At 49.5% G+C, this 15,752-nt stretch overlaps 1 protein-coding gene across 1 annotated transcript; it reads right to left on the minus strand.

The window, feature by feature from the left end:
• Nucleotides 1–3,853: 3,853 nt before the first annotated feature.
• On the minus strand, nucleotides 3,854–4,258 carry LOC147961555 (uncharacterized). The gene is made up of 2 exons (XM_087536250.1): nucleotides 4,193–4,258; nucleotides 3,854–4,114 (listed from the first exon to the last, which is right to left on the minus strand). Exons 1-2 carry the CDS (start codon nucleotides 4,256–4,258, stop codon nucleotides 3,854–3,856), a joined length of 327 nt encoding a protein of 108 aa, XP_087392376.1.
• Between the last annotated feature and the right edge of the window lie 11,494 nt (nucleotides 4,259–15,752).

The raw sequence follows: 15,752 nt of genomic DNA on the forward strand, positions 1-15,752 counted from the left end.
CGTGTGAATTTTTTTGTAACTGTACCTAACAGAAAAATTTACTTGAGAATCAACAACAATTTACAAGCCATGGCCATGGTCTCCACTCCCAAACCCTAACCCTATTTACAAGCCATTTTCTGTAACTGTACCTAACTATCACCTGCGTGGTGGTGCCCTCCATAGCGGTCATTGAGCTCGCGCGGTGTGGTGAGCTCGCCGGAGATGGATGGGCCCTGCACAGCGGTCGAGACTCAGAGCAGAGGTTGAGGGCAAGAGGAAGAAGAAGAAGAAGGAAGTGGAGGGGAGGGGCTCACCTGCAGTCGAGGGAGTACACGGCGCTGGCCTGGCTGAGCTGAGGTAGGCCAGAGCAGCGCGCGGACAGCGGCGTCGCGTGGCCTGGCTGAGCTGGCGGTCGTCGTCTCCTCCTCCTCCTCATCCTCCTCCTGGTCCTCCTCCTCCGGCTCGGGGCGCAGGGGCGCGGGGGAGCTACAGTGGTGGGGGCGTGGGGGCGGCGGCACGGGGGAGCTGCAGTGGTGGGGGCGCGGGGGCGTGGGGGCGGCGGCGAGGGGGAGCTGCAGTGGTGGGGGGCGTGGGAGCGCGGCGGCGGGGGTCAGGGCGGCGGCGGCAGGGGACGGAGGGGGCGTGCAGGCCCGGCGGCGGCGTACGGTTGGGGCGGAGGGGGCAAATTAGGTCGAGTGGGAGGAAGGGAAGGAGGGGAATAGGTGGAGTGGGGGGAAGCTTACTAATGGCGCACCCAGCAGCGGTGCGCCAATAGAATGTTTTTTTATTACAGTTCGAGCCCTCAGGTTATATTCCACCTAACCCAATCTACATCAGAACCCGCCCACTAGCCCGACTGGTCAGCACGCAGCACACACACTGGAGGTCCTGGGTTTGATTCCCAGGCTCCCCAATTTTTATTTTTATGCATTTAAAATGTTGTTTGATATTTATTTGTGTTTAAATATGTTCAAACTTGTTTAAATCATAACAGTAATATTTTTTTATAAAAAGAGTAATAAATTTTTTTAAAAATATGTTCAAATTTGTGTAGCGGAGGAGGGTGCGGTTGATCATCGGCGGCGAGGGGGATGTCGATCTCCCATGAACACGGTTTTCGAAGACCCGGGATCTCTATCTAGCTGGCGATACGTTGTGTCATCCATGCACCTTACGCATCCAGAAAATCCGTGGACTACCTGCCCCGCGAGATAACCGTAACCGAGATAGTCGTGTAGTAGTGAAAAATATATATATACTAATGGCGCACCGCGTAGTAGTGCGCCAATACTAGTTTAAACTAGTAATGGCGCACTGTGACACGGTGCGCCATTAGTTGTTTTGCAAAAAAAAAGAACAAAAAAAAATTCAGTACTAGCGCACTCCTTGTCCGATGCGCCATTACTAGTTAGAACTAGTAATGGCGCACTTCGGTCGGATGCACCATTAGTATGTATGTAAAAATGAAAATAAAATTATCACTAGTGGAGCACCTTTTGTCTGGTGCGCCATTAGTGTCTTCCACACTAATGGCGCATCACCAACTGGTGCGCCATTAGTATATAGTAGTGGCGCACTACTTCCCTGGTGCGCCATTAGTGTCAATCCTATCTATAGCCCTTTTCCTAGTAGTGTTGGTATGTTATCCGGTGTTGTGTGTATTTTGCATGGCCCATCGAGCCATCCTTCCAGAACGGTTCCGCGCCCCGTACTGGACTTGAATTTCTTACTATTGAACCGGTCGTGTTGCAAGGGTGCGCCCTTTTCGCCTGAGGGGTTCAGTGGGGACCGATGATTCCCAACAGGCTGCTTGAGTTTTCCAGGCGCTTTCCATTGCGCTGTACTTCTGTACGATAGTTGCCAAGTCAGCAAAGTGTAGGATGCGATAACGGTTGATGGCGTTGAGGATTCCTTCATCCCTGTAATTGTTGTAGAACACTGAGATTGCTTCCTCGTCGCGGTAATCTTTAATCTTGTTTTTGACAAGAAAGAATCTGGCCCAGAAGTGGTGGACCATTTCTTGAGACTGTTGTTGTATGCTCATGAGAGCGCTTGTATTCGGGTGGGTGGGTGGATTTAAATCTGAACCCTGACCTAGTTTTGGATCCAGAGTCTGAAGGTCTTCCTAACTTAGCAGATCAGGCTCCGGGATGTCCACTAATTTCTTAGGCCCATCGTCCGATTCTATGTTCGCAGGGCAGGATGTGTCTCCTCGTAGGTAGGTGTCTGGCTCTTCGAGACCGGAGATCCGGACATAGTCCATCCTTAGTATGGAGGAAGAGTTGTCGACTCGCTCCTCAACTACCGCTATCTGGTGGGTGATCGGTGGAGATTTGATTTCTCTCTGATCGGGTTTAAGCCCAATTCGATCGTAGTCTATAGCAACCCCCAGGGCGGCGATGCGATCTAGGAGCTCGTTTAAGGACGAAAGCTCCGTCGGATCCATCTGCTTGGAGTGTTCGGAGTCGATACGAAGGGGTTTTTTGATGACCCGAGAGGTCATCATCGGATTAACGACCGAATGGGCGGTCATGGTAAAGCCGCTCAGCCAGAGGGTTTGGCCTAGAGCCAGCGTTCCTCCGGTGGTGATATTATCCTTGAGAACAAGGCGAGACATCGATCCCGTTGTTGACGTCATAGTGGAACTCTCAATGAAAGAACCAATGTCGGTGTCAAAACCGGTGGATCTCGGGTAGGGGGTCCCGAACTATGCGTCTAAGGTCGATGGTAACAGGAGACAGGGGACACAATGTTTACCCAAGTTCGGGCCCTCTCCATGGAGGTAATACCCTACGTCCTGCTTGATTAATATTGATGAATACGAGTATTACAAGAGTTGATCTACCTCGAGATCGTTATGGCTAAATCCTAGAGGTCTAGCTTATATGGCTATGGTAATGAATATCTCCCCTTTCCGGGCTAAGTCCTCTGGTTTATATAAGCACGGGGAGGATCTAGGGTTACACAAGGTCAGATACAAAGAAAGGAATCTACATATCCGGTCGCCAAGCTTGCCTTCCATGCCAAGGAGAGTCCCATCTGGACACGGGTGTAGTCTTCGGTCTTCGTATCATCATAGCCCATCAGTCCGGCCCATGGCTAACAGGCCGGACGCCCGAGGACCCCTTAGTCCAGGACTCCCTCAACCATCATGACTTCGATGAATTCCGCTTCTTCAAGAAACTTAGTGTACCCACAATACTGCTACCACATGCGAAGACTGGACGGCACTGTACCACATCATATCACTAAAACCCACTAGGCCAACTAGCCCGCCTAGGATTTGTACTCCCTCCATTTCAAAGTTAGTAGTACAAAGTTGAGTCATCTATTTTGGAATGGAGGGAGTATGTATCTGTACTACTATAATTTTGTGTTGTACGTCTCTGTACTTTTGCTACGATTTTCCTACCCTATGAACCAAATGAGGCCTGAATGTATCCGTGTTGACTATTGTCTGATCAATCGCCAAGCCTACAATTTTAGGAGCTTGGGCTATTGGCGATCGACGATGGATAAGTATAAGTGTACCATGAGCTCATCAGCCCGAAAGTTTCTCTTCGGTGAGTGTTTTGCAAGTACTATAACTGGCACACCTACTAACACCAAGAATCGTCAAACAAGCCCTGCTGATATGATAAACAGTTCGAACTTACATCTAAGCATGCGATATATATTACATCAAAAGTTGGTGAGGATAAATCTGTTTCCATAACTCGGAGAGGGTTCGCATGATGCACTATCAAATAAAAGTAGAAAGTACCGCCCACACAAGACAGTGCACTAGCCCTAAGATGGTTTGATAACACGCACCGTTCTAGTAATTAAACACAGGGCAATGCAAACTACCTTGAAGGATTAGCGCGACCAACTATTTCTTGTCATCAATCTCTCGGGCAATGACCACAGCACGGACAGCGGCATGGGAATCGATCTCTGGAGTGATGTCCACAGGACTGGCCGCGACATCGGAATCAATCTCTGGGGCGATGTCCACTGGATGGACAGCAGCATCGGAATCAATCTTCGGGGCGATGTCAACAGGACGAACCGCGACATCGAAAACAATCTCTGGGGCGTTGTCCACAGGACGGGCTGCAACATCGGAATCATCAAGGACGTCCACCGGCACCTGTACAACCCTAACATATTAGCAAGCACGTTGCAAATAATCAAAAACCACAACTATGGTAAGCCATTAGTTTTTTACCTTGTGCAGCTCACCAGGGAATCCCATCCCTCCTGGGGCCATCTCCTCGTCCTCAATGGGGGCCATCACCTTGCCAGGGGAATACTGCGTCTCAATGGCGACTATCTCCTCAAACTTGGCCTTGAGCCTCGCATAGGTGTCCATTAGAGTTTTCGGGGTAGGCACGGTGGGGCCCTTGCTATTCTTCCAACTATCTTTAAGGACTTTGTCCTCCAACGTCGTCAACTCTTTGGCCAGTGCTTGTTTCTTGGAGTTCTTTATCTCCATGGGTTGGCCCGCCAACATGGTCAACTCGTTGGTCGGTGCTCGCTTCCTAGAGATCGCTGTCTCCAGTGGGTTTTCTGTCGGCAACTCTTTGCCTAGTGCTCCAGGATCCATCAATGAACTGACAAACAAAAATCAATCGAAAGGAAACCACAATCGCAATGAAAACGGGAAAAGAATAGGCTATGAGAATCGGTCGGTTCTTTGCAAAAAGAAGATTCTTGGAATGAAAATATAGTAGCATCACTGATTCGCCCACCTTTCCTTCATCGGTACAGAAGAAAAATGGCAGAAGTGAGTAGCCTGGAGTGAGGTTTTCTTCAAGAAAGGGTAGAAAGGGCTTCAACGAGCGTTCCAGTGAAATGATGGTTGCATCGTCCAGTCCAACTTCGAGGCCACTTTACCACTGCTTCTAAAGGTACGAGATACATTCCTCCAATCAAAAAATGCCTTGGTTGATGAGATTTGAGATTTGAGCCAGTACTGCACGCGGTGTAGTCTAGTCACTTGTTGAAATCTCTAGAAAGGAAAATACTCCTTTCCGGTTTACAGGGCTATACTAGCAAGTACTAGTACTACAATAGTGGGCTCAAATAGCAATTTTGTCTCATGCAAGAGCCTGGCTATATGCATTCTCCAAGGCTCCGCACCACGTCCCACCCCTACACAAAGACTGCCACGCGAGCATTCGCAACTGCCATGTTCGGGTTGCGCTTGGCTCTTCGCCTCTTCGAGAAGACGAACAATGATGTTAAAACTACTTCTACAGTATCGAATCCACTGCTGCATGGCCGTCCACCGCGTGCTGGAGGGATAGCCACCGCACGCATGGGCGAGGGAGAAGGCATGTATTAGTAAAATCAATCTTCTCCTCGTTGTACGAGTTGACGCAACACATCATAGAACTGGAACCACATGGTTGCCTCTAAACTTGGCTGAAAGACCCGCAGCGTACAATACTCCATTTGCTGCAACCTCTAACATTTACCCCACCACAAATTAAAATATATATTCCTGTCTTGACCAGATGAGCATGCAAACTAGAATCACCAGGATGACAGGTAGGGCCAGAAGATTATTTTAATAAAAAAAGCATGGAGCCGACCCCAACGATTGTAAGCTTACAGGCACGGTACACGCTACCCTAGCCTACTCTACACATGAAACTACCACACGAGCGTCCGGGCTGCGCTTGGCTCTTCGCCTCTTCGGGAAGTTGAACAATGATGGAGTACTACTGAAGTGGAGGAGTACTACAGTATACTTCTGGCCATCTGACACTGATTGAACTGCTGCATGTCCACCGTGTGCGGGAGGGAGAGCGTGTAGAGAACGAAAGCTTCTCCTAGTCCTGCCAGCCACCACGCTCATGGGCGAGGGAGGGACGCAGCTTCATTGACTTATTTCTCCTGCCTGTGCTTCTATGACAGGTGGGCCCAACAGGTGGGTGCCCACCTATCATGCAGCCAAAGACAGGTGCGGTTAAGGCGAGAGGGCATTGTAGTAATCAAACTTCTCGGTCTTGTACGAGTTGACGTGACACATCAAAGCACTGCACTCGATATATTTCAATAATTTGCATTTACCGATGTATTAATTACAACGCATGCATGCATGCCGTGACTCTCCTTTTGATACTTGCATGTGTTGATTTAATGCACCTTGCTAAATTTTGACTATAAATTTAATTAACCAAATGTTCATGCATGTCACAAAAATTACATAATTGAAAACTATGTTCAAATACGAATCAAATGATATAATTTTTGTTAACATGCACTAACATTTTGTCAGTTAAATCTTTGGTTAAAATTTAGCACCAGTTACAAAGGGGCCCAATAAATATTTTACTCTCACATTTTGTTTTGAGGATACTCCCACATACTCCATCCGTTCCCAAATATAAGTCTTTTTAGATATTCTAACAAGTGACTACATACGGAGCAAAATGAACGAATCCATATTTTAAAATATGTCTACATACATCCGTATATTGTAGTCCATTTGAAATGTCTAAAAAGACTTATATTTAGGAACGGAGGGAGTAGAAAATATAAATAATAATGCATGTTGGGGCAGCCCACGTTTCCGATAATTTTAGCCATGGCCTTGTTCACAATTTTTACGATGGGGTGGTTGTTCATTTAATGGAGGGTCTTATACCAGACTTGAACGATACAAAGTGCAACCTGGCACACCGTAACACCACTTGGAATAAGCGGGTAGCTATCTCAGAAAACAGTCAACAACTAAAAAACGGCAACCTGGCACGTAGACAATTTTAAACGATTGTTTTGATGGAGTGAAAAAGGAAAACTACTCCACTACGTATATATAGGCCAGAGCCTCCGCGCTTGCTTGCTAGGGTTGCTCTATTCACACACTCTCATCCTCTCCAGATCTAAACAAGATAGAGGTGGTAACACTGTCTTTCTCCCTTCAAAAAACACTATCTTTTTGTCCTCACTGCTGGTTATAGATCTATACATATCCCCCTCCACTGGTGAAGGGGGGGAGGGCAGTGTTTAGGCCATCATCGACGGCGAGGGAGGAGACCCACTACCAGCCACACCGTTATCTCTGGATGAGCGCCGGTGCGGGAGGTCCTCCGATCCCTTCGTCGTTGCCCAAGTGTGGGCGGATCTGGCCTCCCGCTGCCCACCTATCCACATCCCGATGACCTTGAGGTATATCTTCCTTCGAAACCGCCTAAGCTCTACTTCCCCAGCTCGCTACGTCCCTACATGTGCATCATTTTCTAACTCTCAGCCCCTCTCGAGCGGATGGTCCAACGTCACCTATTTTTTTCTTCTATTGTTAGAGGTAAAGCTACTTCATGGAGTCGAATATTGTACTTGGTTCAAACAAGAAATAAAGTGGGGGTGGGGGAATTTAGTATGTACATCGGACTTGGTATAAACAGGAAGGAATGGGGGTGAAAGTAGTATAGACTGGTCATCCAACCGGTCTCTTGATCGAAAAGGGAAATATCGGGGTAACGTAGTACACAATGGTATGACCAGGACTAGATTAGCTATCCACATATAGGAGTAGGTGGCTAGAGTGAACAAAATTGGGACCAACCTAGATATGTTTATGGGATGTTTGTTTCTCGGGGCAACAAACTCTGAATCACCACTTTATGCCCCTGTTTAGGTACATGGTACTGGACTGCTGGTGCACCCACTATCCCATGCCTTTGTACCAAATATTTAGTTGTTCTTAATCTAATGCCCCTGGTAAAATGAAGCCATGCCACTATTATAAGCCATGATAAGTTTAGCCAAATGTTTTTGCTTGTAATTGTTTGAGACTCTGACTGTTTCCATTGTAGCTTTTTGTGCAAACAGGGATATCCATTTCACCAGGTTGCTGGTGTGGCCTTTTGGTGACTGCACAAAACACTTCTTAAAAAAGTGACTTTTGTTTTGTTTAACTGGAATGTCAGAATGGAACAGTTGGTTCATTTCGGTGGAACTGCACAAAGGGAGATCTGTGTTCCAATCCTCATCATCCATATTGGCACCATAACCGTCCTTTAGGTAAGAATGATATATTTAATGCATGTGTTCGACTCTATTTTACGACCGCCATGAGAAAATAATGCAATTGTTTACTATAGTACACTTGTACTCCCTCACTGACAAAACCAATTCTGAAATAGAAGGCCAATGATGTACTTGGTTTAACCAACTGGTGAGGAGAAAGAGAAACAGAGCATGAAGAGGAAGAAGAAGAAGAGTAAGCATTGCCAAGGTGATATTGCTGAAGCCGAGGCCTCAGTCTCGGCCATTCAAGGGCTCCGTCAACGTCTACCTTACATGTGAGACGATCCTCCAGGGAGCCCTTCCACTTCTGCGTATTGTCCATGATGAATTTGATGCTACTGTTAGAGTAATATGCTAATGCCTTTCTATCCTTTCTCCCTAAGATAATGAAGGTTTCACCTTGTTCCTACTTGTGCAAACAGGGATCATGTTGTGCCAATCATACATTTTAGTGGAACTACACAAGACAATACAATGAACTGTATCCCAGCGAGTGCTTTAACTATGCTGGAAGTTCTTGATACTCTTTTGATATAATCTCAGCACTGGTAAACAAGAGTGATTTCAACCATACATTTGAAGTGCACAAAAATATAGACTATTGAGTGATTCCAGTGAGTGCTTTATCATCTCTTATGGGACTACATGAATAAGCTTTTTTTGCTCAGGTTGGTACCGGCCTAAGGCCTTCATCCATATTAGTTTGCTGTCATCTCTATTTGCATCATGCTACTATCATGAGAAACTCCTTTATCTTTGCACGTTAAAGTTTTGCAACCTATGATACATGGCAATGCTTTGAGTTTTGAGCTAATTGGCATTGATTAAATAAACTAATACCTCTCTTTAAGGAAGACTACTATGTTGCTAACTTTCACTACAAAAAAAGACACATCTGTGACATTTTGGGCCGAACGAAATTTTTTCTGTCATACTTATGACACTTCTATGAGGATAATTGTGAAAAAAAACCCGGTATCATCATAGATGTGGTGGCCTCCTACTTCTATGAAAAAAAATCATGACAGAAAATGGGCTTTTTGTCCTGGGCGGGCTAGAGACGCAGCTGCATGACATTCTTTGGGCCATCCATGACGGAAAAAACCGTGGTAGAAGCGAGGACGAGGAAAATATCGGGGTGTTCTCGGTTACGGTGGGTGGTCAGGGCCGAGCGATGCGCGTTTCTCTCGTACACGCACGCGTGTGGGTGCGAGGCGTTGGGCTCTAACTGAACCTGAGCGAGGCGTTGGGCTCTAACTAAACCCGAGCAATTGCACTGCAGGCTACTCGTTACTGAACCTGAGCAATCGATCGATGGCTGTTAACTGAACCCAATAGAGTGATTCCTTCGCTACTGCTGCTAACTAAAGCCAATCGATGCTGCCTTTGGATGAATAGTGAGCGTTGTGATGGTGGGGGGGTTGGATGAACAGTTCCTAGTGGGGGTGGATGAAGAGGACCCCGTGGTGTTGCCTCTGGATGAACAGGACCCTGATCGATCGAGCCGGTTGGGGCTAGATGAACAGGACCCCGTGGAGGGCAGGATGGACAGGACCACCCCGTGGAGGGCAGGATGAATAGTAGACGGTGGAGGGCTGGATGAACAGTAGCCCGTGGAGGGGGTGGTTGAACAGGAGCCCGTGGAGAGGGCTGGTTGAACAGTAGCCGGTGGAGTAGCGCGCGGTGGAGGCTGGATGAACAGGAGCCCGTGGATGAATAGTCGCAGGTGGAGGCTGGAGGAGGTCGATGGTGGATGAACAGTAGCCCGTGGAGGCTGAGGGGGTCGACGGTGGAGATGAAAAATATCCCGTGGAGTCCCGTTTTGTGGTACGCCACACCCCTCCCGATGAACAAGACCCCCGTTTCGACTGTAGCGCTCCAACACAAGTCTGTTTCCTCCGTTTTGCGGTACGCCACACCCCTCTCGATCAACAGGACCCCCGTTTCAATCGTAGGAGGTCTGTTTCCTTCGTTTTGCGGTACGCCAGACCCCTCCCGATGAACAGGATCCCGTTTCGAACATGGCCGGTCGAACACAAGGCCGTTTCCTCCGTTCTGCGGTACGCAAGGCCTCATTTCCATCGGTTGTTCCATCCAAGCCCTCCCGATGAACACGACGAGGCATTCCATTCCGACCCAGCCGGTTGGCTCCCCATGAACACGACGACGACGCTGTTTCTCCGTTCCGACCCAGCCATGTACACGAGCCCTGACCGTACGTATGCGCGAGTAGGTGTTCGAGACCCTGCCCATATGTACGTACGTGGCCGTATTTTCTTTCTTGCACTCTGGCCGTTGTACGTACGTGTACATGCTACGTGCGCGCCTCTACTACGTCACGTGCCCGCCTCTACATCGACCAGTATGTACGTACATGTTCGCGACCAGAATGACAACGCTACGTACGCTTTGACCAGGTGGGTCCCGACTGTCAGGCACTTCCTTGCGTGCGAAAATGTAGCTGGTGGCTCCCAGCAGTCAAGGGGAAACGTTTTTTTCACAAAATACGGTGGCTCGTTCGGTGGGTCCCCGCTGTCAGGTGAAGGAATAATTATTTTGCGCGTAATAAGGAGGCACTTCCTTGCTGCGGCGTGGACCCAGCTGTCAGCCTCTCCACATACAGTCCATGTCCGATGGAAGCCGTTCCTTGACCATGTTGACCACGCCGCGCCGAGAGCACCAGGGCAATGGACGACGGTGAGGCCTTGGAAGGGGACGACACGGAGCCGGGGAAGACGCGGCAGTGGAAGCCCGCGCAGAGAGGAGTACGAGGGTTCACTGGTTTGGCTGCGGTGTGAGGCTGTCGTCGCCGCAGGGCCTGACCAGCAGTGGGAATAGTAGGGGGCGGTGAGGCCTCCACGGCAGCACAGCCAGCCACAAGAGGTACACTACTAGGAAAAGGCCTACTAATGGCGCACCAGTTTTGCCTACTAATGGCGCATCACTGGTGCGCCATTAGTATCACGCCACTAGTATTTATTACTAATGGCGCACCATTGGTGCGCCATTAGTATCTGGTATACTAATGGCGCACCATTGGTGCGCCATTAGTATCTGGTATACTAATGGCGCACCATTGGTGCGCCATTAGTATATAACACCATGCGCCATTAGTATGCCTCCCAGGGGCCATATTTAACCATGTGCTTTGGCACACTAATGGCGCACTGTGGATGTATGCGCCATTAGTATACTTGGCATACTAATGGCGCACTCTTTGGTGATGCGCCATTAGTATACTTTGGCATACTAATGGCACACTCTGTAGTGATGCGCCATTAGTATGAATATTAGGTTTTTTTTACTTTTCTGATTTTTGCACAGGTTACAAAATATATTATTTGATAGAATATAGACAGTAGCACACAGCAACAGCAGATTCATCGAATACAATAGAAGATTAGTCTCCGAATACAATTCATCATATTAGTCTCCGAATTCAAAAGACCGAACAAAGATAAAACATTACAAGTCTTGAGACCGCGAGTATCGAGTTTGTCTTCACATTACAAGTCGATATCGATCATCTAAACTACCATCACTTAGAAGAGAGCTGCGGTCATCATGATGAGCATCATCGCGATGAAACTGGTCTTCATCCGGTTCCTCCAACGCTCCCTCCTCTCTCCCGCTAGATAGCGGGCGTATCTAGATTCCGCCTCCGCCCTAGTGGTGTACCCTTTGTAACTGTTACCGCTGAAATGGTGAACCTGTCTCCGACACTCCTCCCAGTCGTCGTAGACTCCGGGAACCTTACCCTTGTACAGGACATACGACGGAATCTCTATGCACAAGCCAAACAACAGATAATACATACATAAGCAATATATAAGTATGCAACAAAAGGATCAGAAGAGAAAAGCAAGACATTAATAGCACGATTGATGGTCCTACTAATAAATAGCATCGATTACATCGAAGTTGAATGACTGTCCAAACCAAAGAGACATACAATTCATTAAAGTTTAATTACAACATGAGCCAATCAATGTTTCAGAACTACACATCACTACTTTCGAATCGACTCATGGACAGGAGCGTGGATGAAGCCGCCGTCTAGTGTGATGGTCATGAAATTGCGGGCGTTTTCTGCCTGCATTTGTAGCATTCCGTCTATCTCAATGTTGGACGGTTGATATCTGAGGAAGAACTGCCCTGAGGTATGAAGGACATCTTGATGGATGATGTCCGCAAACTCCGACTGGATGCAAAAGAATTCTTGTCTGATGTCCGCGTCCTGGATTGCCGACAAGCTCGCGGCCCAATATTTGAGATTATTTGGTAGCAGAAGGTGATGATGGTCCCTTATGATCGCCCGCATGTGATGGAGGGCGTAGTAGGCATCCATCTGACTGCCAGGCGGCTGCTTGACACAGCAGAACATCGTATTGTGGGTGAACACGTGCTTGCCGTACTTACGAACTGCCCTGGTGAAGGTGCCTCCAGATTTGGCGTAGCCGGGGAGAACATCATCAAGAACTTTCTTGATATTTGTGTAGTCTATCTAGGAGTTATGGTTCGGGTCGAAATACGTGGCCATGGAATATTTCGGGCTTAAGAGGATGAGTGTGCAATGTGTGTCACTGCACAGAACACGGAATGTTTGAAGAAAAAGAACGATCGAAATCTAAGAAATCATATGTTACGGGGTGGTTAAGGGATGACTTACTCGGGAAAGTAAGCCACAAGGAAGTTATCCTTATCTGGGTTTGCCAGAATGACGTGTTCGAGGTGTGAACTCGCGACTTGGCGGTCCCCAGCGCTGCTCAAGAGCTTGGCACACATCTAGAAGGGGTCGATGATCACGATGTCCGGGGTCTTGTCTCTAATGATCCGCATCTCCATACTCAGCGAAAACAGCCGAACGAAGGTGTAGTGCAGCAGATGAAGGTTGAACATAGCAAAGATGTCATCAAACCGCAGGACGATCGTACCCCCGATGGCGCCATCCACAAAGCCCTTGCCCTCTGGCACCTTGGCCACGAAAACCGGGTATGCCACATCATTCTCCCTGAGACGCCGGTTCCCCAAAGAAAGAACACTGTCGTGCGGACTCCGCATAGCACCGGCTGCAGCATTGAGCTTATTTGTCGGTAGCATCTCCCTACCTGCCACATGCACCCTCCTCGAGATATCCTTTGGTGAAGGTGGCCCGTCCTGAGCACGGATCGTACTCGGTGCCGGCTGGCTCACACCGGCGCCCTTTTTAGTCTGCCATTTCCGGCCCTTCTTCTTGATCTGCTATAATGGGACCGAGTTCTGCTCACAGACCGCCTTCTTGAGCATGTTGGGGCTGATAATATTTGACACCTACGCTATCTGAGGCTCGGTGAAGGCGGCAGCTGGAGGCGTCTCCTGAGAACTGAACGCCAGACGACGCCTGTTGCAATTGGGTTTCTCCGCCATACCAGCTAGATCGCGGTCGTCTTGTTTGGGTTCTTGAGAAGGAGGCCCGCAGAACTCGTCACCGCACCCATGTTCGGCGAAGTACTTATCGACGTTGGTAAATGTACCATCGTCGTTGTCGTCATCCTCCGGATCCTGTGCCATATGCATGTCCGGATCCTGTGCCATAGGGATGTCCGGCATGTCCGGTAGCGTTGCGGCGTTCTTGCCATGGCTTGGCGCCGGCACGACTGGCGGTCTTGTCTGTGGGGTGGTGTCCCCGCCCCCAAACGAATCTGGCTCTACGGCCAAAGCAGGGGCCAGCTTACGCAGGCGCTGAGGGTCATCTCATCTTCTTCATCGGCCCCAGCGGGTCGAATCGGAGGGAACAGCTCGTCGCAGCCTGGCAGCACCCGAACCACTTCAACCCTATACATTGTGGGTGGCATCGGATTACCGTGGAACACGGGGTTGCCCGATTGAACGATTCTGCCCTTGGCGACATCGACCAACTCGCTGCCCACGAAGTGCAGGAGAGTGCAAGGAACGTCGGCGGTGCCCTGCGAAAACATGTAGGGCGTCAGGGATGCCCAGTCAAAGGCAAGGAGATGAAGTCCTCGGCCGAGAGGCTTAGTTACCGTGATACCGTCGAGCTCGGCTAATGTCGAGGCACCGCCAACGGCGGGCGTGCAACTGACGGAGGGGCCGCTTGCTGGCGAGGTGCCGGCCGGCGTACACCCGGGTGCATTAAGCTCCAATGCCGGCGTCGGAGACACCAATACCGCCGCTGCCGGAGACACCAATGGCGCCGCCGCCGTAGACACCAATACCGCCGCCGCCGGAGACACCAATGGCGCCGCCTGCGCGTTGTGCGAGTTGCTGGCCGTGAAGCTGGGAATCGGGGGCGGCCCCCGTTGTTATCCCATGAATGAAGGTAGGCATAATGCCGGTGAGCGTCGATCCCAATTGTTGTTGCACTTGCTCTTGGACCATCTCCGGAATCCACGCCACTTGCACCTTGAGTGCTTCAACCTCGCGCGACTGGCTTTTCGAGCTGGTCTTTTTCTCCTTTCGCCCACCAGCAGCATAGTATGACGACCATTTTGTGGACAAGCCTTTGCAGGCCACATGACCAGCTGACGTCGGCTTATTGAGCTTATCCCTGTTTTTCATTACGTTCAACGCCCTATTCAAAGGGGTGTCGAAAGGGGAGCTCTGAGACGACCCCGCGCTACTGCTTTCTTTATCCTGCGGACGGAACGTGAACCATTTAGAAATATTGGGGATTAATTAGAATGCAACCATATGGAGCTAATTACGCGGGGGTGTATTCCTTACTAGAACAAGCTCAAGCTCCTTGGTCTTCGGATCCGTGGTAAGCTCCTTTGTTATCGGGTCCTCCTTGTACCGGGCCCTGAGAAAGTTCCTGGTCTGCTTGTCACTGTATTTCTCGAAGCGGGGCGGTAGGCCTTGCTCAGCACGCTCCGTGTCCTCCTTGTCCCATACAGGCTCCGCCACTCTGTAACCGCCGGGACCGAGTTGGTGGACCCCTATGTTCAACTGCCGCATTTCTTTCCCCCACTGACTTGATTCGGAGGTTGCGGGGCTATTGCACTTGATCTTGAACTCTTTGTAGTCATCTTCGCTAATCAAAGGATATTTCGCCTTGATCTTCTCATAACTATCACCTTTGTCAATCATTGCCTTCACCGTGCTTTTCCAAGTAGACAGGGCCGTGCTCATCGTCGTGAGGGCGGCACCGTTCACTTTATTACCTGAAAGGCGTGTGTTTGCGAACTCAGCAGGAACTTGTATCGTTCGTGCAGCTTCGTGAAGAGGAGGCTGCACAAATTCCCTCGGTCCTTATGCCTTAGGTTCTCGGTGTTGATCGAGGAGGTGCTCCGGAGAATGCACCCGAGCTGAATCGAGTACCCCTTGACTACGTGTTTGGGCGCCATCGGATGCCCGTCGGAGTTCACTTCGGTAAATTCCTCCCTGACGGTGCCGAGCACGTTCGGGCGCCGGTCCTTCCGTTGCCTCTTCGGTTGGCTGCCATCTGTGCGTGCGCCGCCATCATCAGTGGTGGCATCCGTGGCACCATCATCAGTGATGTCATCCCTGACGCCACTAGGGGTTGTGTAGTCAGGATCGGTGTCTTCCGCGGCGTCCTCATAGTGGTGAGGTTCTTCCTCCAACTCCTGGGACAGCTCCCAGAATTGCTTGCCGCCCGAACCGCCGGCCTCATCGTTGTGGGCCATGTTTCGCTCTAAATAGGAAAAAAGTTTGGTCAAAAAGTTGGTTATTGTCAAGGAACAAGATCATGGTCTCATCATTTAGGGTTTGTCGACACCGAGGCATCCTAA

This window comes from Triticum urartu, chromosome 7A (genome assembly GCF_056163025.1).
Source record: "Triticum urartu cultivar PI428250 chromosome 7A, HENAU_Tu73, whole genome shotgun sequence".
Taxonomy (NCBI): domain Eukaryota; kingdom Viridiplantae; phylum Streptophyta; class Magnoliopsida; order Poales; family Poaceae; genus Triticum; species Triticum urartu.